The sequence below is a fragment of the Coregonus clupeaformis genome, chromosome 10, assembly GCF_020615455.1.
Source record: "Coregonus clupeaformis isolate EN_2021a chromosome 10, ASM2061545v1, whole genome shotgun sequence".
Lineage (NCBI taxonomy): Eukaryota > Metazoa > Chordata > Actinopteri > Salmoniformes > Salmonidae > Coregonus > Coregonus clupeaformis.
In genome coordinates this window covers 20309324-20332670 of record NC_059201.1, presented here as the reverse complement: position 1 = coordinate 20332670, position 23347 = coordinate 20309324, and the positions used below count along the sequence as shown (strand labels likewise).

The following is a 23347-nucleotide window of genomic DNA, read 5'->3' as shown; positions in this document are numbered from 1 at the left end:
CAGACATTCCAGTCTTACAGGCAGGCTGGCTTCTGAAGCACACTGGGATAATTCCTCTCTCTCTCTAGCATTGTAAACCCACATTTCTTCACCCTGTAACAGCGGAATCAATGTTAGAAATATGCCAGGGTTCGCAGTACTGAAGCCTACGGCATTCTCTTCCGAGGCAGAGACTTGTAGGAACAGCCTCCCACTGTGCCACAATCAACACCGTTATTTGGTGCAGAGACAAAGCAATAATTTTACAATCTTGGATAAGCATGGATAATTTTGTTTCTTGAAATACACAACAACAAAAAAACATAAGCCATGACTCAAATAATGACGAGGATGGTGCTTCAATTTTCTTATCCTTTATTCTCATACATAGGAAAATAGCATTTCTGGTATTCCAAAAAAAAGTAACCTGTATTTCAGCAGAACTGAATTATTACAGTAGTTGTGTGTGTTTGTGTGTGTACACTGGATGATAGAGTTACTGGGAGAGAGCGACCTATGGTTGAAGGTAAGGCAGAAAAGGGAATATTTACAATAGGACTGATTCAGAGGGACTAGACCAGCCATGGACACACAGCTGGGTCAGACGTCTGTCTAGGTGGGTTTGTGTGGTCACGATCTAATCAAATTAGTCATGTTCAAAGAAAGCAATACACAAACAATCTTAAAGAACAACAAACTGTTTCTGTAATGGCAAGAGACCATTTAATGATGATGATTGCCAGTGATACTGATGAAGTGCGGTGGTCCATTCTGAGTTTACCCATTCAAATTTAACAAGAAGCAAGAAAATGTGTTTTAAACAAAGGTTTGGCTCGTCATAGGTTCTGAATCACTGTGATGGGTGGCAAATGTGAGTGATGGATTGCACATTTGAGTACAATATAAGTGGGTATTAAGCACATGTACCCACTCTGGTTTCTCTCAAGGGATATGGGCCAAGACTGCTAGCCTGAAAAGTCCATTGTTTTCTCTATATGGTTTCCTAAGTGCAGTAGCCTGTTGAAAAAGCACCTTGTACACTCAAATCCAGAGCTACAGCTTATATACTCATAGCAGAGCCCTCCAGTCCTTGGCATAGCATTTAGAAAATATCTTTATTGTCCATGTCTTACAGCGAACAACGGAAATGTGTCTTCTGCTCCTTTCTCAGCACATATCACACACAGTTGAGACAAGCACAGGTTCAAGCTGCAGTGCAGGGCCCCTGGATGGAGAGCATGTTGTGGGGTTAAGGGCCTTGCTCAAGGGCCCAACAGTAGAGGAACGTCTTTAGGATGTGAATCCAGCAGCCCTCCAGTTGCCAGATCAATTCCCCCTTATCTTTCCAGTGCAATGCCCCAGGATTTGAACCAGCCACCTTTCAGTTACAGGTCCAATTCCTTAGCCTTTGGGCTACCTATAACTGTTCTCCATGCTTAACCCTCTCCTGCTAGACCTGCTAACATAAGTGCACTTGAGAACAGAGGGCTAATCTTGATGGGGTGTGATGGGTTAACTAATTAATGGAAGAGTGGGTCTCATAATTAACTCCTGTCTGGCTGATCTGATGACCCCTCAATAACATTCCACAGTTTCACCAAGCACAGACACCACTGGATAGCTTAATGTACTGACTAAGGGTTTCTCTGGATAGGAGCTTCTATATGTTCTGTACATGTAAATGAGATATTTGACAGATACAGATTGGACAAAGATCAGCTGCCCTTTTCAGGTACAGTACTGTACACTATAAATGATTAGCTTTGCTTGCTAACCTACTAACCTTCACTACTGTAAATGACTAAGCAGTTCTTCACATCGGGTTGCTTTGCATTGTAAAGCCAATGTATAAAACATACAGTATACACACACAGGTAGCTTTCGCCGAGTCTCTTTTGTCAGTTTAACATTGATTTCAAAGACATAGAAAGAAAGTAAAAGAGCTTATAGGTTCTACACCAGACAATGTGTGAGCAGTTCACACAAAAAGGTGATTGAAAAGTCAAGAGGACTTCTTGCTTGGCAACAAAAAAACCTAATCTCAGTTGTTTAAGAGCATGGACCAGGTGGGCCGCGGTGTCTGCTGGTTTTCACTCAGTCACTCGCCCTTCAAATCAGCATCTGACGCAAACCTGGGAAACCAGGTTGGTGTGAGTGGACTCTTAACTAATCAGTTATTACATAATGGACCAGTAAAGCACCATGGTGAAAACCAGCAGACACTAGTCTGCAGCCCTGAGGTCTTTTAGGGAGTGGGAGGAGGCACGAGGTCAGGGAAGCGGTGGTAACAGTACTGGATTGGCCGTTATGGTCAGGGAGGGATGTGGTTGGGCCAGAGGTTTGGCACCGAGGGGAGCAGGAGGGGATATGTAAGAGATTTAGACTCAAACCTGTTCTCTGAGAGAATCTGGCAGCTCACATATCAACACAGTACTTTCAAGTTTCAACTGGGCTAATAGCACAGATTATGGGCTAGAATGAGCTGGGTCAGTGCATTGACCTCTAAAACTGTCTTGAGGGTGTAACTCCTGAAGCAGATTCACAGAGCAATAGAATATGTAGAATAGAATGTGTGACAGTGTAGTGTTTTAAACACAATCCAATGACATATAAAACATTATCTTCTGAGAGTTAGACCGTGCACAGCTGCCTGTCACGTTTGTCATCTGCTCAGGGTAACGAGGTGTGTGTGTGTGTGTGTGTGGCAGGGGGATGTGATTTAACCTAAAGGCCTGAAATCCACTTTAAGCTGAACAATCACATCCCTGAGATGGCCGTTACCCATTAGTTCACTGTCTAGCACCAATACCTCATCTGCTCTGCTGCAGGAGGGAGTAGAGGAGAGGGTGAGGAGAGGCCGGCAGGGTCTGAATCAGATTCAGAACCCTACTCTTAGGTTTTGGTCCAGGTCTGCTCCTGTAGCACCAGTGTCCTGATGAGGACTCAGACTCCCTAACAGGGCCTCCCCGGGGAAGGGCTGGGTGGATGAGTCTGATTATTCTGTCAGCCTGTGGTCGGGTTGAGATTGGACTGGCCTGGGTTGGGCAGGCACAGCCAGGGTGTAGGTGGGGGACCAGGCTGCTCTGAATTCTAGAGGCAAGTTCTTATAATTCTGCCATCCAGGTCAAGCGCTGCAACGGGGTTAAGGGTGAGGAGGGTGGCATCAGGATCACGACTGGACTGAGCTGGGTTTGCTGTGTCGACATGCTGGCTGGGTCAGACGGTAGTTCTGACGATTCTGCCAGGCCGGGGGCTGCGGTGCACCTTGGTGTGTTTGGAGAGGTGGTCACTGCGGGCAAACTTCTTCTCACACAGAGAGCACTCGTAGGGTTTGACCCCGGAGTGGGAGCGCCGGTGACGAGACAGCTCATCAGAACGAGAGAACCTACAGAGATAGAGGTGCTTTGATCATTTCTCTGAATTCTAATTGTTTCTACGCTAAACACTTAGCTCAGTCAGTTCCAGCTAAGTGTGTCAGGAGGCCTGTTATTCCCACTGTTTGATTGCCCCCAAATTAGCGCTCAGACACAGCTCTGAGGGAAATAGGAACACTAAATGGTGGGTCAAACAGTATTTACAATTTACAGTGCCTTCAGAAAGTATTCATACCCCTTGACTTATTCCACATTGTGTTATGTTCCAGCCTGAATTCAATATGTTTTCTTCTCACCCATCTACACACAATACCCCATAATGACAAAGTGAAAACATGTTTGTAGAAATGTTTGCACATTTATTGAAGATTAAATATAGAAATCTCATTTGCACAAGTGTTCACACCCTTGAGTCACTACTTTGTAGAAGCACCTTTGGCAGCGATTACAGCTGTGAGTCTTTCTGGGTAAGTCTCTAAGAGCTTTCGACACCTGGATTGTGTAACATTTGTCCATAATTATTTTCAAAATTCTTCAAGCTGTCAAATTTGTTGTTGATCATTGCTAGATAACCATTTTCAGTTCTTGCCATAGATTTTCAAGTACATGGAAGTCAAAACTGTAACTCGGCCACTCAGGAACATTCACTGTCTTCTTGGTAAGCAACTGGCCTTGTATTTTAGGTGATTGTCTTGCTGAAATGTTAATTAATCTCCCAGTGTCAGGTGGAAAGCAGACTGAACTAGGCTTTCCTCTAGGATTTTGCCTCCATTCCATTTCTTTTTTATCCTGAAAAACTCTCCAGTCCTTGACGAAGAAAATGAAGAGTGGCACTCAGTGATGTGTTGTGTTAGATTTGTCTCAAACACCTTGTATTCAGGACAAAAAGTGAATTGCTTTACCACATTTTTTGCAGTATTACTTTAGTGCCTTGTTGCAAACAGGATGGATGTTTTTGGAATATTTGTATTCTGTACAGGCTTCCTTCATTTCACTCTGTAATTTAGGTTAGTGTTGTGGGGTAACTACAATGTTGTTGATCCATCCTCAATTTTCTCCTATCACAGCCATTAAACTCTGTTTTAAAGTCACCTCATGGTGAAATCCCTGAGCGGTTTCCTTCCTCGCCAGCAACTGAGTTAGGAAGGACGCCTGTATCTTTGTAGTGACTGGGTGTATTGATACACCATCCAAAGTGTAATTAATAACTTCACCATATTATTGCACACAGAGTGAATCCATGCAACTTATTATGTAACTTGTTAAGCACATTTTTACTCCTGACCTTATTTAGGCTTGCCATAACAAAGGGGTTGAATACTTATTGACTCAAGACATTTCAGCTTTTCATTTTTAATTAATTTGTAAAAATTTCAAAAAACATAATTCCACTTTGATATTATGAGGCATTGTGTGTAGGCCAGTAAAAAATAAATACATGTCAATTTAATCCATTTTAAATTCAGGCTGTAACAACACAATGTGAAAAAAAGTCAAGGGTTGTGAATACTTTCTGAAGGCACTGTACAAACAACATTATAAGCATATATTTTCACATCCTCTAACTACCTTAATAACCCTAACCCCAATCCTTTCCTTACAGAGCTCACTGCAGTTGCTTATTGGGAAACTGTAACTGTTAGCAACAGTGAGTGTGTTGTAATATCTAATATTTGCTGAACTTCTATATTGTTACTGTTTTATACCAGCTCTACTTCCTACCTCTGCAGAGACAGAACAATATTTACTTTATGTTCAGCTTTACAAAATAATTACAGTGCAATACTGTATGTCAATATCCTAACAAAAATAACAACTGTGATAGAGCATCTGTTTGCCACTGTCATCATTATACCCACTTCATTTTGAACCAGTCATTACAGACTTTTCTTTATTCTCTCTCCGTTTTATTAACCTATCACATGCTAATGACTAGCCTATATGGTAATAAACTACATTTAACAAACCCAAGATTCCTGTGTTTTCTCTGCATCTTGACTAGCATTGTTATATATATATATATATATATATATATAAATAAATATAACTCACCTCCAGACACAGTCAGGCCAGCTGCAGGTGTAGGGCTTTTCTCCGGTGTGTCTGCGGAAGTGGGCCTTCAGATGGCTGCTCTTGGTGTACATCTTCTCACAGCCCGGGTGAGAACACTTGTGCACCCTCAGCGTCTCTTTAGGAGGGGGTCTGTTCACCCTAGGGGGGGCCACAGCTTTCACCACGGCCCCTCCACTGTGACCCACAACCACTGTTGCCCCAACAAGCCCCCCGGTAACCCTCACAGTGATTGGTAGAGGGGCAATCTTCACATACTTCTGGTCTGGAGCGTCCGTGCTGGCTATGTTGAGAAGGGTGGCTGAGGCGGAGGGCACCTGTGGGGCCAGCAGGGTAACGTTCTGCCCTCCGTGGAGTCCCAGGACCAGGTGGGCCAATCTCAGCCCGCTGGATGCACCAGGAGGAGAGCCTGTCTGGGGGTGAGGCTGGGCCAGAGGCAAGGACTGGACCTGGAGAACCAGGGGTGCTCCCAGGAGCACTGGGGGGGTGGTGGGGGGTGGGGAGGGGAACAGGGCTGCTGGGCTGGGGGTGTGAGGGGTGTTGGGGATTTGTGGGGTGGGGGGTGACAGGGCAGCGCTGGTGCCTGGGTCACTGTGTCCCCCTGGGGAGGAGAAGGGTTGTTTCATGGAGCTGGAAGGGGAGGGAGCGGGCTCCTCTATGGGTTCACCAGGGAAGAGAACCCCCTCTCTCACCAGCTCCATCTTCTCCCTGAGGAACTCCTCGATGTCCTCCAGGGTGGGAGAGAAGGGTGAGGGCAGGCGGGGGCTGAAGTCAAGCAGACCCTCTGTGGGGGTCAGATAGAGTCGGAGCAGGCCCCCTTCCTCTCCGTCATCCTCCTCCTCTCCAGGGCTGAAGCTGAGTCCAGCCCCCATGTCCCCAGCCTCGGGGCTGTAACACGAAGCAAAGCTACCCCCCTCGCTCCCCCCCTCACTGCCCTCTCCCTCCACAAGCCCCAGGGAGACCAGGCTAACGCTGTCCCTAAAGAGGTCATTATCAGAGACCAGCGCTCTGCTGCTTAACGACACCATTGATACAGTCCAGATACACAGGAGAACCACGCTTCTCACTACACCTGCATAGAAAACGTGGGGGATACTGCAGTTAAAAACATAAATGCTGAATCATGAATAAGAATATAATATTTAATACAGATTGAATTAAGTACCTAATTATAGGGCAAAATAAATATAATGGGGGATGTATAGAAAGGGTAGTTGAAAGCATTAATTCTCGTCAGAAAGTAAAAAATCATTCAATTGAATGTGTTTCATTTGCAAGATCTCTTGAGTTATTACCATTTTGTAACCTGGTAATAATAACTGAAACCTGACAATCTACAAATAATTAGGCCAAACATCCAATCCGAATGGGATCAAGGCCTATATACATGTACTGAAACAGAGCAAATCTATCACCAAATGAAAAATAAACACATTAGTGCTTTTTAATGTCATTCATAACAATGTAGCAAAACTCTGGACAATTAAATGGATTCATTGTGCATAATGATGTGCCCAGTGTAAACAGTGGCAGGGTTGCCATGTCGGCAATTTTCCTTTGAAAACTATGTTGAGGGTGAAAATGTATTGGTCACGGGTTGCGGATTTTTGGGCTACTTCTAAATTCCACCGCGGCCGCCATGGCATTTCTCTTTTATTTATTTTTGATTCATTTCACTGTAACCTGCTACTACTGCCTATCAGGGAGTGATGCATGCTGTTGCTGAGTGAGTAAGTCAGTGGCCATGTTCGAGGGGATCATAGCCACAATAGCATGGGTAAATTGTGACTGACCGATCTACAAATAATAATGAGTTGTTATTTATGATGCAAGGTGATTTGTAGATCAGTCAGTCGGCAGTCACCTGCAGTCGTTTTGATGCTCTCGAACACGGCCAATGAGTGGTGGGGAGGGAACGCCGGAGGGGTGTGTGTGTGTGTGTGTGTTGAGCACAGTCATTGGTGTTGAGAAAGCGCTGCAGAAGGCAGTCATGCCAAGCGATGTGAGAACAACGAACTAATAAACTAGCACTAGCTATCTACATACTTCTCCCTCATAATTCTTGTTTGCCTCGTTCGTTGTATCCTGACCGCCCCCAGTCCTACCAATCATTACTAGAGCCAACACTGCAAGGGAGAGAAACTGAGAAATAATCATCCAACAGTTTCAGCGAGAGGATCAAACTATGTGTTTCTCTCTGGGTAGACTATGTAGCCAGGGCTCGAAATTAAAGGCCTCCTGTCGTCCCGGGACGATAAAGAAAATATGTCTGGGACGGTTTAAACAGACTAGGAAAGTTCTGGGATGATTGATTCAAAATCATACAACTACTGTACATCAAAAAATGTTAAAACGCAATGAGGCTAATGCAACAAATCAGAATATTTAGCTTAAAATGTTGATAAACTACAGTGGGGAAAAAAAGTATTTAGTCAGCCACCAATTGTGCAAGTTCTCCCACTTAAAAAGATGAGAGAGGCCTGTAATTTTCATCACAGGTACACGTCAACTATGACAGACAAAATGAGGAAAAAAATCCAGAAAAAACATCCAGAAAATCACATTGTAGGATTTTTTATGAATTTATTTGCAAATTATGGTGGAAAATAAGTATTTGGTCAATAACAAAAGTTTCTCAATACTTTGTTATATACCCTTTGTTGGCAATGACACAGGTCAAACTTTTCTGTAAGTCTTCACAAGGTTTTCACACACTGTTGCTGGTATTTTGGCCCATTCCTCCATGCAGATCTCCTCTAGAGCAGTGATGTTTTGGGGCTGTCGCTGGGCAACACGGACTTTCAACTCCCTCCAAAGATGTTCTATGGGGTTGAGATCTGGAGACTGGCTAGGCCACTCCAGGACCTTGAAATGCTTCTTACGAAGCCACTCCTTCGTTGCCCGGGCGGTGTGTTTGGGATCATTGTCATGCTGAAAGACCCAGCTACGTTTCATCTTCAATGCCCTTGCTGATGGAAGGAGGTTTTCACTCAAAATCTCACGATACATGGCCCCATTAATTCTTTCCTTTACACGGATCAGTCGTCCTGGTCCCTTTGCAGAAAAACAGCCCCAAAGCATGATGTTTCCACTCCCATGCTTCACAGTAGGTATGGTGTTCTTTGGATGCAACTCAGCATTCTTTGTCCTCCAAACACGACGAGTTGAGTTTTTACCAAAAAAGTTATATTTTGGTTTCATCTGACCATATGACATTCTCCCAATCCTCTTCTGGATCATCCAAATGCACTCTAGCAAACTTCAGACGGGCCTGGACATGTACTGGCTTAAGCAGGGGGACACGTCTGGCACTGCAGGATTTGAGTCACTGGCGGCGTAGTGTGTTACTGATGGTAGGCTTTGTTACTTTGGTCCCAGCTCTCTGCAGGTCATTCACTAGGTCCCCCCGTGTGGTTCTGGGATTTTTGCACACCGTTCTTGTGATCATTTTGACCCCATGGGGTGAGATCTTGCGTGGAGCCCCAGATCGAGGGAGATTATCAGTGGTCTTGTATGTCTTCCATTTCCTAATAATTGCTCCCACAGTTGATTTCTTCAAACCAAGCTGCTTACCTATTGCAGATTCAGTCTTCCCAGCCTGGTGCAGGTCTACAATTTTGTTTCTGGTGTCCTTTGACAGCTCTTTGGTCTTGGCCATAGTGGAGTTTGGAGTGTGACTGTTTGAGGTTGTGGACAGGTGTATTTTATACTGATAACAAGTTCAAACAGGTGCCATTAATACAGGTAACGAGTGGAGGACAGAGGAGCCTCTTAAAGAAGAAGTTACAGGTCTGTGAGAGCCAGAAATCCTGCTTGTTTGTAGGTGACCAAATACTTATTTTCCACCATAATTTGCAAATAAATTCATAAAAAATCCTACAATGTGATTTTCTGGAAAAATAATTCTCAATTTGTCTGTCATAGTTGACGTGTACCTATGATGAAAAGTACAGGCCTCTCTCATCTTTTTAAGTGGGAGAACTTGCACAATTGGTGGCTGACTAAATACTTTTTTCCCCCACTGTATTTCTTCACATAAGCGCAGCAATGTGCACGAAGCAGTAGCCTACGCGCAAATGTTCCAAAAATGCAATTAGCGGGAACACACCTTTCTAAAAAGCGCACCGCACATGCGAGCGATTTCATCTGACAGAGTTGAAAATAATTTTGAAAGAGGGGAGATCTAATATGACTAGGATGGAGACTGCCTGCTGGACAATGAAATTAAGTTGATTTGAAAACCAATAGAACAATAGAAAACGCTGATTTCAATGGCATAAGGAATTGTTTATAAAATCATTTGGCTAAGCTACTTTGAAAATGTTTTTGTTTAAACAAATGTTTACAGTTAATGGTTATGCCCCGTGTAGCTCAGTTGGTAGAGCATGGCGCTTGCAACGCCAGGGTTGTGGGTTCGTTTCCCACGGGGGGCCAGTATGAAAATATATGCACTCACTAACTGTAAGTCGATCTGGATAAGAGCGTCTGCTAAATGACGTAAATGTAAATAGTTTCAAAATGCAGACTGCCTCCGTTCAGATTTCAAGGTGGGTGATGTGTGCGGTGCGCAACAGGAACTGGCGTTTCTCTCCGCTCTTGTGACCATTTGATCTGAATGAACCGTGCTTGGAGTATGTCAACAGAATCAAACCTTTAGACATTAATTATACTAAATTATAATTGTCAAACATGACTGGCGTTTAGCCTATATTTAAGTAATTAAAAGTATCTTTAAAATGTGGCTTCGGTATCGGTGTGGACTGTGAGGCTGAAGCCAATAAGTATTCAACCTAGGCTACACTTACATGTAGGCAAATTATTTATGTACTTTTATGCGAAATAGATTGAAATATTATTCCAATGTTGGCTTTTTTAGAGGATTCTTTTGACAGGCCCATGTATCTACTTCAGTAGTAGGCTACTCTTATTAGCCTTTTAAATCTATGAATTACCTATGTCCTATGAGTAGACCCAATTTAATTTGGGACGGTTTAAAATTGCACTTTGGAACAATTTTGGGATGGTGATGAAAAAAGTATTGAGCCCTGTATGCAGCAAGCTAGCTAGCTAACATTGGCCAGAAAGTTGAAGTTAGAGGAGAGAGAGCAGCACAGAGGTGAGGACAGAGCGGAACCGATTAACTCCATTACTGACTATCAAATTATAATAGTAGTGATTGATTGATTAATAGTATAATGAACTCTGTTGATGTACTTGGACTCATGATGGATCGCCTCTCTCTTTTTCCCTTTCCATCTTGCTCCAGAGGGATGGATGACTGGGACATTAGGCTGCAGCCACACATCAATTTACTTTTTTTATGGAATAAAAGAAGCCAAAAAGCAAACTGTTTGGGCTTTTCGATTTTTATACTCCAGTTGAAAATAAAATTATTTGAAAGCAATGTGACTTGTATTAACACTATTTCACAATGGTTAAAACCGTTTTAGTTGTTCAGTTTGTCATTCTTTTGTCTTTTGTCTTATGTTTGTTGTGTAGTAAATATTTCAGCTTTTATTTCTATTGTTTCCTGTGATGCACATTGTGTTGCATTCCATGTCTGAAATGTGCTGTATAAATAAAGCTTGATTTGAACACCATTTCACAATGTTTTATGAAAAAAACATCCATCATACCCATTCCCTATCTATCCATCACTTCTATAGTTCAAATGAAATCATTTGGTGTGATAAACCAATAACAAAGGGAGAAATGCAGAGATCAAGGTAAAGCAATTTTACCAGTTGTATTTAGATTGTCATTATGGAGACACCTATTGGATAAATGTGGCGACTCCTCAATTGCTGCGAAAAACATTTTTTGCCCTACTTCAGGCCGTGTAGTGGGTTTTCAGTAGTTATGCCTCAAAATTGTAGCTGGACCTGGCAACCCTGAACATTGGCCACATGACGCGCATATGTGTATCGGGCGCAAAACAACATGGAGCAGGACTGTAATAAGTGCGTATTACACCAAAGTGAAAACTGTAAAGCGTAATGGGCCTACAATCAATGAACTATCTTCGACATTAGCAAACAGTATTATTTAGAACTTCAACTGCTTTTAAATTCAGCGCATGGGCAGGCGAGGCGCATGGCAAAAGCGACCTGACTACAACAGCCAGACAGGAATTCACAAGTCTCAAGTTCGCAGTGTAGGGTCAACATATTATAAATACAAATCTAACAATACAGCGCAACCGAAGACAGCAAATACCACTAGTGAGGGTGAACTTACCGTCGATAATCATGAACTATATTAAAACCTTTCGAAATGCACGGTTCTCGAAGGTTTTCACCGTCGTCTTATTTTTGCAGAAAGGGATCCCGTCCTTGCCACTGTTCCATGTTGGCATTCTTTCTGAGGCCATCACATGACTGCATTGCTGTACACTAGGAGGCACGGATCCAATTCCGCCGTTCTGATTGGCTAAGCGTATGGAGGCTCGCCCTAAAACAAGGGATTTTATTGGTTTCCGCTCGATGAACGCGGTTTGCCATTATTTTTGGAAATGTCACTGATGTAGGCCTACTGTCCAGAGTGCCGCATTCAAGTGCTAATCGAAACTAGGAAACGGACATTTCCATTTCAATCATTTAGCAGACGCTCTTATCCAGTGCGACTTACAGTAGTGAGTGCACACATTTTCATACTGGTCCCCCGTGGGAATCGAACCCACAACCCTGGCGTTGCAAGCACCATGCTCTACCAACTGAGCCAAACGGGACTATTTCCGACTTGCTAATTGGTCTGCTTGAAGTTATACAAACAGTTAGCAAGTCGAACATTTCCAAATGTACTAGTTCCGACTAGTACGTGAACGCGGCAAATGTATCTAGTGTTTTCAAAATGATGTCATACACATCGTGGCTCGTTCAGAAACCGTCAGTCATGAACTGAACAAGATGGTAGCGCTTTGAACTGCAGGTATGGTACAATGGACCTTTTGTTCAACTGTAGCCTATGCATTGCTTAATTAGTATGAACAATGACAGCCTTCTTCATGCTTAACCAAATGTTGGTGTCACTCAGCCCGGTGGAGAGCACAGGGATGACCACGAAACTAGAGACCTCCATTCTGGTGTTTGGGAGAGTGCAGCAATACAATGGGGACCTCTGCTGGAGATTCAGGATATTGGTCACAACGATCCAGAGTCGGCTATAATTTTAATCCCCTAATTTTGTCGATTTTGGTGGGGTAATCTGATTCCAACTTCTGTATTGAACATGAAGGACTGTTAAGGTTTTATAATTTAGATTACATATGAAAAATGTATTATGTTTAAAATATTTTATTCATAACACAAAAGGAAGGAGAAAGAATGCTTGCATATAAAAATGCAATAATGTAAGGCACTACGACCTGCTATTACCCTGTGTAATAACTTCATGTTTTTAAACACTGGATAGGTGCAGTGAGATGTGTTGTTTTACAGGGTCAGCCATAGTAGTATGGCACCCCTGGAGCAAAGTAATAACTAATCATTTTCCTTGATACAATTACAAACAGTTTAAACCGTGAAAAACTATAAAACCAACCAATATATTATGTAAGAAATATATAGCTAATTTTTGCAGAACATTTTACCATTAGGTGAAAGCATGTCCAAGGACACCATGCCAGGAAAACATGGAATAACTGTACATTTCCCACCTGATGACAATGTATTATTACATTCAAGTACATGGTTTAAAAATAAGGCATTTAGCTATCAGCCTACAATGGAAACTGATTTTCCTGCACTGAGCTCCCTGAGGAATACAATGCCACACTTCATTCCCAATACATACACACAATCATATGTTATCAATACATACCATTTCACTCTCTTTTCAAGTAATCATGATATCATAGCATATCGAAAACAGAAGATTTACATGTTGGGTTAAGGCATAGGGATAGGGGACAAAGACTCTTGATGTATTATCCAAAACACAATTGTCACTGTTCATATGACTACCTAGTTCTTTATGTCAACATAAGAAACTATAAGGTTCGTAAACTCATTACAATTAGAGATAAAGAAATGCCATAGCGGAATGACACACCAACCAACAGTAGATAAATACATTGACAAAACTATATGAAATGTGCCCAGAAGTAACAGCACACAATGTGATTCTGTGGCTGGAAGTAAAAAGTATGTGCAGAAAGAATGATCTGTCCCTTAGATTGTGTTGTTAATCTCTACCTGTGTCAACATAGCTCTTGAGCTGTTGACACAGTATGTATGACATGAAAAATTGGCCAGTCTGTCTGTCTGTCTCAGAGGTGCTGATGTCAGAGCTGCAATCCCAAACCCTTTGAGGAGTCAGACGGCATATTTCTCATTCTACAGGATTCTATACCAGATTCTATAACGGACTGCCGAAATCTAGTAGAAATCTGCAATTCCACAATAGAACACAGATAACAACTAGAATCCACAATGGATTAACCCTTTAGCCCCCTCAGCGTTGGAGTGTCGCCCTTTGACCCTGTGAGCCTGTGGAAGTCGCTGCGTGTGAAGACGACCCCGGTGGAGCAGAGCAGGGACAGGAGGCTGAGGAAGCAAGCTGAGGCCATATAGGCACTGACGCTGTGTGATTGCTGCACTATGGAGCCCAGACACAGAGCAGGCAGCACCTGCAGGGGAGGGAACAGAACACAATAGAACAGTACATTATTAGGCATAATTGTTGAGACAAATATTTGTCCCAAGACAACACAAAGACACACAGACATGCACGCACAGGTCAACCGGTCTAACTTGTAGAGAGACTAGCAGCTGTCCTTACCTGGGAGAGCAGGTAGGCACTGTCCAGGATAGCCATGTCCAGACACATTCCTCTCTGAGGCAGGGATACGGCCTCTCCCTCTCTCTCCAGGGGCAGAGACACTTTGGGGGAGGCAGAGGTGAGAAGGGGGGCCTTGCCATGGTCGGGGGGAAGGAGGAGCTTGGAGTGGGTGTGGTTGTCACTTTCTCCTGGGTGAGAAGGTCTGGATTTGTAGCTGGAGAAAAAGACCTGAGAGAGAGAGAGATGTGGTTTAACTACTGTGATCACTTCTGTCAGAACGTGGCGTAGTTGTTTCGGTCGGTGCCGGCCATTCATCTGGCTCCTGTGTGTGGGGGTTCTGCTGGGCCTGCAGGTCTTGCCCCAGGCCTCTCACCTAGCTGCACTGCTCTACCCACAGCGCCCCCGCTGGCTGGAGTGGTAATGTGTGTGTGTGTCTTACCTGTCTGTCAGAGTGGTACAGACACAGCAGGGTGTAGGGCAGGACCTGCAGCACACAGAAGGTATATCCAGTAGCTGCGGCCATGACTGTGACCATCACTACACTCTTTGAGAAGCTCATCACAGCTGTAGCTAACGCTAGCAGGATCACACTGCTAACGTACACAGCCCGGGCACCTAGCAACACCATCCAGCGCTCCATCAGGATGGAGCAGACCACGGAGATCAGGCACTGCAGGAACAGACCCATGCTCGCCATGCGTACACCTGGGAGATATGAGGGGAGAGTAGGTCTATGGCTGCATTGAAATGGGTGAATTGAAAATCTTTTATAAAAATGTTACAGGGTAAGGAGGAGACCAAAGGAAAAAAGGAGGTTGCTGTTAATGAAAATATAAGAAATGTATATAGTAAGTATAAGCTGGAAGTAGAGGCCTAAGCATTGTTGTTCACTAGTTTACTCCAATTAGGGAAAGGGTGGTGGGGTTGGAAAGTAATAAAGGGGAATATATTTTAAAAAAATATATATGTATGTGTATGTGTGTGTATATATATGTATATATGTGTGTATGTGTATGTGTATATATATATATGTATGTATGTGTGTATATGTATGTATGTGTGTATATGTATATATATATATATATGTATACAGTGGGGGAAAAAGTATTTAGTCAGCCACCAATTGTGCAAGTTCTCCCACTTAAAAAGATGAGAGAGGCCTGTAATTTTCATCATAGGTACACATCAACTATGACAGACAAATTGAGAAAAAAAAATCCAGAAAATCACATTGTAGGATTTTTAATGAATTTATTTGCAAATTATGGTGGAAAATAAGTATTTGGTCACCTACAAACAAGCAAGATTTCTGGCTCTCACAGACCTGTAACTTCTTCTTTAAGAGGCTCCTCTGTCCTCCACTCGTTACCTGTATAAATGGCACCTGTTTGAACTTGTTATCAGTATAAAAGACACCTGTCCACAACCTCAAACATTCACACTCCAAACTCCACTTTGGCCAAGACCAAAGAGCTGTCAACGGACACCAGAAACAAAATTGTAGACCTGCACCAGGCTGGGAAGACTGAATCTGCAATAGGTAAGCAGCTTGGTTTGAAGAAATCAACTGTGGGAGCAATTATTAGGAAATGGAAGACATACAAGACCACTGATAATCTCCCTCGATCTGGGGCTCCACGCATGATCTCACCCCGTGGGGTCAAAATGATCACAAGAACGGTGAGCAAAAATCCCAGAACCACACAGGGGGACCTAGTGAATGACCTGCAGAGAGCTGGGACCAAAGTAACAAAGCCTACCATCAGTAACACACTACGCCGCCAGGGACTCAAATCCTGCAGTGCCGGACGTGTCCCCCTGCTTAAGCCAGTACATGTCCAGGCCCGTCTGAAGTTTGCTAGAGTGCATTTGGATGATCCAGAAGAGGATTGGGAGAATGTCATATGGTCAGATTAAACCAAAATATAACTTTTTGGTAAAAACTCAACTCGTCGTGTTTGGAGGACAAAGAATGCTGAGTTGCATCCAAAGAACACCATACCTACTGTGAAGCATGGGGGTGGAAACATCATGCTTTGGGGCTGTTTTTCTGCAAAGGGACCAGGACGACTGATCCGTGTAAAGGAAAGAATGAATGGGGCCATGTATCGTGAGATTTTGAGTGAAAACCTCCTTCCATCAGCAAGGCATTGAAGATGAAACGTGGCTGGGTCTTTCAGCATGACAATGATCCCAAACACACCGCCGGGCAACGAAGGAGTGGCTTCGTAAGAAGCATTTCAAGGTCCTGGAGTGGCCTAGCCAGTCTCCAGATCTCAACCCCATAGAAAATCTTTGGAGGGATTTGAAAGTCCGTCTTGCCCAGCGACAGCCCCAAAACATCACTGCTCTAGAGGAGATCTGCATGGAGGAATGGGCCAAAATACCAGCAACAGTGTGTGAAAACCTTGTGAAGACTTACAGAAATCGTTTGACCTGTGTCATTGCCAACAAAGGGTATATAACAAAGTATTGAGAAACTCTTGTTATTGACCAAATACTTATTTTCCACCATAATTTGCAAATAAATTCATAAAAAATCCTACAATGTGGTTTTCTGGAATTTTTTTTCTCATTTTGTCTGTCATAGTTGATGTGTACCTATGATGAAAATTACAGGCCTCTCTCATCTTTTTAAGTGGGAGAACTTGCACAATTGGTGGCTGACTAAATACTTTTTTCCCCCACTGTATACAGTGGGGAGAACAAGTATTTGATACACTGCCGATTTTGCAGGTTTTCCTACTTACAAAGTATGTAGAGGTCTGTAATTTTTATCTTAGGTACACTTCAGCTGTGAGAGACGGAATCTAAAACAAAAATCCAGAAAATCACATTGTATGATTTTTAAGTAATTAATTTGGATTTTATTGCATGACATAAGTATTTGATACATCAGAAAAGCATAACTTAATATTTGGTACAGAAACCTTTGTTTGCAATTACAGAGATCATAAGTTTCCTGTAGGTCTTGACCAGGTTTGCACACACTGCAGCAGGGATTTTGGCCCACTCCTCCATACAGACCTTCTCCAGATCCTTCAGGTTTCGGGGCTGTCACTGGGCAATACGGACTTTCAGCTCCCTCCAAAGATTTTCTATTGGGTTCAGGTCTGGAGACTGGCTAGGCCACTCCAGGACCTTGAGATGCTTCTTACGGAGCCACTCCTTAGTTACCCTGGCTGTGTGTTTCGGGTCGTTGTCATGCTGGAAGACCCAGACACGACCCATCTTCAATGCTCTTACTGAGGGAAGGAGGTTGTTGGCCAAGATCTTGCGATACGTGGCCCCATCCATCCTCCCCTCAATACGGTGCAGTCGTCCTGTCCCCTTTGCAGAAAAGCATCCCCAAAGAATGATGTTTCCACCTCCATGTTTCACGGTTGGGATGGTGTTCTTGGGGTTGTACTCATCCTTCTTCTTCCTCCAAACACGGCGAGTGGAGTTTAGACCAAAAATATATATTTTTGTCTCATCAGACCACATGACCTTCTCCCATTCCTCCTCTGGATCATCCAGATGGTCATTGGCAAACTTCAGACGGGCCTGGACATGCGCTGGTTTGAGCAGGGGGATTTTGCGTGCGCTGCAGGATTTTAATCCATGACGGCGTAGTGTGTTACTAATGGTTTTCTTTGAGACTGTGGTCCCAGCTCTCTTCAGGTCATTGACCAGGTCCTGCCGTGTAGTTCTGGGCTGATCCCTCACCTTCCTCATGATCATTGATGCCCCACGAGGTGACATCTTGCATGGAGCCCCAGACCGAGGGTGATTGACCGTCATCTTCAACTTCTTCCATTTTCTAATAATTGCGCCAACAGTTGTTGCCTTCTCACCAAGCTGCTTGCCTATTGTCCTGTAGCCCATCCCAGCCTTGTGCAGGTCTACAATTTTATTCCTGATGTCCTTTCACAGCTCTCTGGTCTTGGCCATTGTGGAGAGATTGGAGTCTGTTTGATTGAGTGTGTGGACAGGTGTCTTTTATATAGGTAACGAGTTCAAACAGGTGCAGTTAATACAGGTAATGAGTGGAGAACAGGAGGGCTTCTTAAAGAAAAACGAACAGGTCTGTGAGAGCCGGAATTCTTACTGGTTGGTAGGTGATCAAATACTTATGTCATGCAATAAAATGCAAATTAATTACTTAAAAATCATACAATGTGATTTTCTGGATTTTTGTTTTAGATTCCGTCTCTCACAGTTGAAGTGTACCTATGATACAAATTACAGACCTCTACATGCTTTGTAAGTAGGAAAACTTGAAAAATCGGCAGTGTATCAAATACTTGTTCTCCCCACTGTATATAAAAACATGGGGGATTGGAAGTGATGCAGACAATTACATTGATGGAAGTTACAATCTATCTGCAATATTAAGCTGATCTACCCCCTAAAAAAAATTATGAAAAGATAAGAATCAAGTAAATGTCTGCCCATCCTACCTTCGTCGTATCGTAGTCTCTCCTGTGTTCCAGGTGTAGCGTTGGGTACTCCACGGTACAGCCCCACTCCCATAAAGTCTGTATAGAACAGCATGAAACTCATCAGAGCCATCCAGCTGAACAGCTCAGCTACAAACAGCCGCCGTATCACTGCCGGCACGCGCATACACACACCGTACACATGCGGCAGTGCCGATACGCACAGCGACACACACCACCCCACAGCCATCCGCACACACTGGGGCCGCGACAGCAAGGGGTGTGCACAGTATCGGCTCCTCCAAGGGGAAGGGCTCAGGGCGGAACTAACGCTAACGCCCTTCCTGGTTTTCTCTCCTTCTCCTCCGGTCCATCTGTCCTCTGAGATGAAGACTGTGCTGAAGAGGCAGGTGAGGAAGATGAGGGTGATCAACGCGTAGATAAAGGCCTCCTGGCCACCCAGGTAGGCTGCTGTGGGGGCATGGCTCCAGTCCAGGGCTGGGAGCAGGTACCTAGGATGAGACAGAGAGGGATCACAGAGGTGGACTTTCTGGTCTCTTTTATGACATGACCTCTGATCTTGAGAGAGAGAGAGAGGTCCCTTACCCAAGGCATCCTCCGAGGCTGATCATCAGTGAGTAGACAGAGAAGGCCCTTCTGCTCTCCTCCTCTCCAGGGAATTGGTCTGAGATCAGCGCTTCCAGCGGTGTGAAACAGGCCTGTGGATAACAACAGTCATTTAGGTGCTATCAACTCCACACACACACACACACACACACACACACACACACACACACACACACACACACACACACACACACACACACACACACACACACACACACAGTAAGGAGCAATCAAATAAAGAATTCAAATAAAGTCATACAAATCTACATCCCAATGTTATCTATTTAACAATATATTGAGATTTTCTGCTTCACCTGCCCTGAGAACTCCAGCAGACAGGCTGCCCCCGCCAGCAGTACCCCCTCCAGCCAGCGGGGGCGCTGTGGGTAGAGCAGGGCAGCTAGGTGAGAAGCCTGGGGCAAGACCTGCAGGCCCAGCAGAACCCCCACACACAGGAGCCAGATGAATGGCCGGCGCCGACCAAAACGACCACGCCACGAGTCACTATACGAACCGATCATGGGCACGAAGATCAAACCCAGAACCGGCCCGACTCCTGAGAGAGAGAGAGAGAGAGAGAGGTAGAGAGGGAAGAGAAGGAGATAGGGAAGATCTACTTCAAAGCTCAATAACAAATCCCTTATTTCAACCATGGTCATAGTGTTTACACTACGGTCACTCATCCAGAACTAAGGTCATATAGTGTTGACTCACCCAGCACCATGGTCATGTAGCGTTCCTCCATGCCGGCCTGCAGCAGTAGAGGGGGGATGTAGAAAGTCCCTGCAGCCATACACACCTCCAGACCACAGGTCAACGTATTCACCAGCAACAGCTGACACACACGGCCTTGCATGACTCAAAGATAATTCCTCTGTCTATACCTCTATAGCTCTATCTCTATACTTGACACGTCCACTCTATGTCTCGCTCTCTGGTCTCTCCCCTACTTTCTGTCTCTCTCTCCCACACAGTTTCTGAGACACCTGTGATACAGGAGTTTATAGTGACTGTGTAGACAGGACAGAATGCTCTTCTCTATGCATGTGTTCTAAGGGCTAGTCTTACAGACGGAAGTCCTTGGGGTACCTGCATATGTAAATGAGTGGGTGGTGCAGAGGAAAAGGGGGCAGGGTTCTGGCTGATGTTTGTGTCCCATGCTTCTGTGCAGAGGTCCCAGTGTCTCTTTACTCAAGATAGTGGAAAACAGACAATATAGCTGACCGGATGGCTTCCCCAAGTTGTCTGCGCTCACATTGTACTTTTTTATTTTTTTATTTTTTTTACTTCTGGCAGAGAGAGGTAAAGGGAGAGTTGTCTCTCTTGCTCCGTCTATTTCTCTCTGTCTTACGCAGGTAGAGCAGCAGGGTCAATGAAGGTAAAAGAGTCCAGTCCTGTGGTCATGCCTGATGTAGTTTACTCAAGTCTGCCAATCACCAGAGAAATCCACACACGAAACCATGGGCCCTGGGAGAAGTGAGGGAGAACAGGCCGATATGAATAGAGGCACAACGTGATAAAGGATATTATATAATATCTTGAGTCATTACAGGACACAACAAGCTTCCTAATTATTCTATAGTAATTTAGAGAGCTTGGGACTACAAGTTTCTATCTGCATTTTTGTCAAAATTGAGTTATTGACATAGCTTTGTTCTGTTCAATGTTCTCTACCCATATAGTACTCTAAATATCCCAATTCATGTTGTTAAGTTAAAAAGAATACTAGATAAAAATAGCTGACACCATTCAAACCTTTAAAGCCAATTATCTCAGAATTATGTTTTTGCAGATACAGTAGAACCTTATAGTCTCAAGCTCTCGATTTATAAGTGTTGCCCTAATATTGGGTCTGGACTCGGGACTCATTGGTGGGCTTTAGATGGGTCACAACGCTTAAATAGCGACTGCCTTTAAAAAGCAACAAATCCCTTTGAAAAAGTTATATTTTATTCATTCTGGGGATTTTGAGGAAGTGAAATAGGCTCATGGGGGACAAACATCCTTAACCTCTATGGGATCGGTGGCCCGTATACGTGACGGTTGAGCTAACGTGCGCTAATGTGATTAGCATGACTGTTGTAAGTAACAGCAAACGTTCCAGGACATAGACATGTCTTATTTGGGCAGAAAGCTTAAATTCTTATTAATCTAACTGCACTGTCCAATTTACAGTAGCTATTACAAAATACCATGCTATTGTTTGAGGAGAGTACACAACAACAAAAAACGTATCACGGAAGTGTTCTATTGCGTAGCTGCCTCATCCTGTAACTCGCAGGGAAAACAGGATGGAAAACCGGTTGATTAAGATTCTAAGATGTGATAAACTCCAATAAGACTCTTCAGGTGAGCTGGAATGTAGCTGCCCAGGAGTGAAATCAGCTGAGTCACTGTGTATATACACCCTGTCGGGGATCTAAAGTGATCCAAGGGGTTGATCCAAAGTGGGAGTGTTGTGCGTGTGCGTGTGTGTGCATGCAATATTTCTGTAAAACAGTACGTTTTCTCAGTAATCAGAGAAAGGGAGCAAGAGAGAAAGTGGTTGATTCTCTGGAAGAGAAAAAAAACACACCCCCGCCAAGTTGAGTTCAGCCCAGCCTGACTTGCTGAGGTGTGTCCTCCTCTTTCAGTCTGGCTGCCAGCTCAACGCACACACAACACAATCAAACCCTGACACCATACTTTAATACCTAGTATCAAAACATGTGTACTGTGCCTAGATAAAGGTGTCTGACTTGCATCAGGAAGAAACTGATTGCTAAAGACTTGGCTTCACAGTCGAGGCAACTTGACAAATGAGAGGAGGAATTTGCACATAACTAGTTGGTTCTTTTTTAATGTTTGTTTTTGTTAGTGACAGTTACATTGAGGTCGAGTCAGGAACAGTAGCTCTCAGAAAGCAGCTCTCAGCTTGAAATTAGGATTTCACAGTGAGCACTCTGTCGATAATTTCATTATTATATCAAATAAATCAATTATTTATTACAAAACATCTTGACATGTCTAATTCTCTCACCTCAATGATTAAATGAATAAGGACATTCTATAGCCTACACTTCTTGAATTCTATTGAACGTTAACCTTCTACTGCAGTGGGCTAAATCAGGGTCACACAGTGTGTTTCTTCGCAGTATTAAACAAATCTGCTTTAAAACAAAAGTATACACCTCACACATATGGTTATGGGCTTAGAAAAAAGAAGACACATGTCCCATGTCAGATATAGAGTTGAAATGTATTACATTTGGAGTTTGCATCCCAATATTAAACTTTATATACATCACAGAAGACTGAAATATAACAAAACCGTTCGACATAGAAACACCTGATTTTTGGCGTTAATTTTTTTAAATGTTGATTAATTATGAAATTATGAAAAATATTAATAACATTCCACCCATGAGGCCACTAGAGGGCGATTTGGTCATTTGACTGCAGGAAAGGGGTACGTAGGGCCTAATATACTGCTACATCACTTTGAATAATTACACTCTTCCTTGCATCAAAGAAAGGTTGTAAAGTCAATAAAAATACAAAACTCACAGTCCAACCATAAAATAATCCTCTGTGTCTCTCGTAGAGCTGTGTCTGTGTGTGTCCACTCCTCATGTGCCCATGTCCGTCAACTCTCAGGAGGAAGTAAGTCCTGTGTGTGTGTGTGTCCTTTCCCATCAACCAGGCAATGCTAGACTTACCAAGGAATAACCTATATTCCTAGGTAACACACCTGTTGTGATGTGTGTCGCACCTGTCATGAGGTAACACACCTGTAACACACCTATTGTCAGCTGAGATGGGAGCTGTCGGGAGTGCCAGGCTCAGGTTCAGGCTCAGGTTGGGAACTGGAATATCAGCATTCCCATCACGTCCTGGAGAAATGAGTCGCATCAGCGGGGCAAACAACCACAACAGTGTCCCAGCCAGCCAAAAGCAGCAGAAGGGTGTGGCCTAAGAACCACGGTCACAACTGATTATAAAAAACCATCTCCTCTGGACACACACTCCTGAGAACACACCCCTTAGAACAATGGTTTCTAACCCTAGTCCTGGAGAGCTTTAGGGTGTGGGAACTTCTGTTGCAACCCAATACAATTG

General features: G+C 43.7%; 2 protein-coding genes across 2 annotated transcripts; both read right to left on the bottom strand.

Annotated features, from left to right (window-relative positions):
* Positions 1-337: 337 nt before the first annotated feature.
* Positions 338-11782, bottom strand: si:ch211-117k10.3 (Krueppel-like factor 15). Its single transcript, XM_045222879.1, has 3 exons — positions 11661-11782; positions 5406-6495; positions 338-3364 (listed from the first exon to the last, which is right to left on the bottom strand). Exons 1-3 carry the CDS (start codon positions 11671-11673, stop codon positions 3196-3198), a joined length of 1272 nt encoding a protein of 423 aa, XP_045078814.1. The 5' UTR covers positions 11674-11782; the 3' UTR covers positions 338-3195.
* A 941-nt stretch (positions 11783-12723) lies between these two features.
* Positions 12724-23096, bottom strand: slc45a3 (solute carrier family 45 member 3). Its single transcript, XM_041888313.2, has 8 exons — positions 22796-23096; positions 19964-20716; positions 19564-19805; positions 19229-19341; positions 18644-19134; positions 14641-14906; positions 14202-14429; positions 12724-14049 (listed from the first exon to the last, which is right to left on the bottom strand). The coding sequence occupies exons 2-8, from the start codon at positions 20103-20105 to the stop codon at positions 13858-13860; spliced, it is 1674 nt and encodes a 557-aa protein (XP_041744247.1). The 5' UTR covers positions 20106-20716; positions 22796-23096; the 3' UTR covers positions 12724-13857.
* Between the last annotated feature and the right edge of the window lie 251 nt (positions 23097-23347).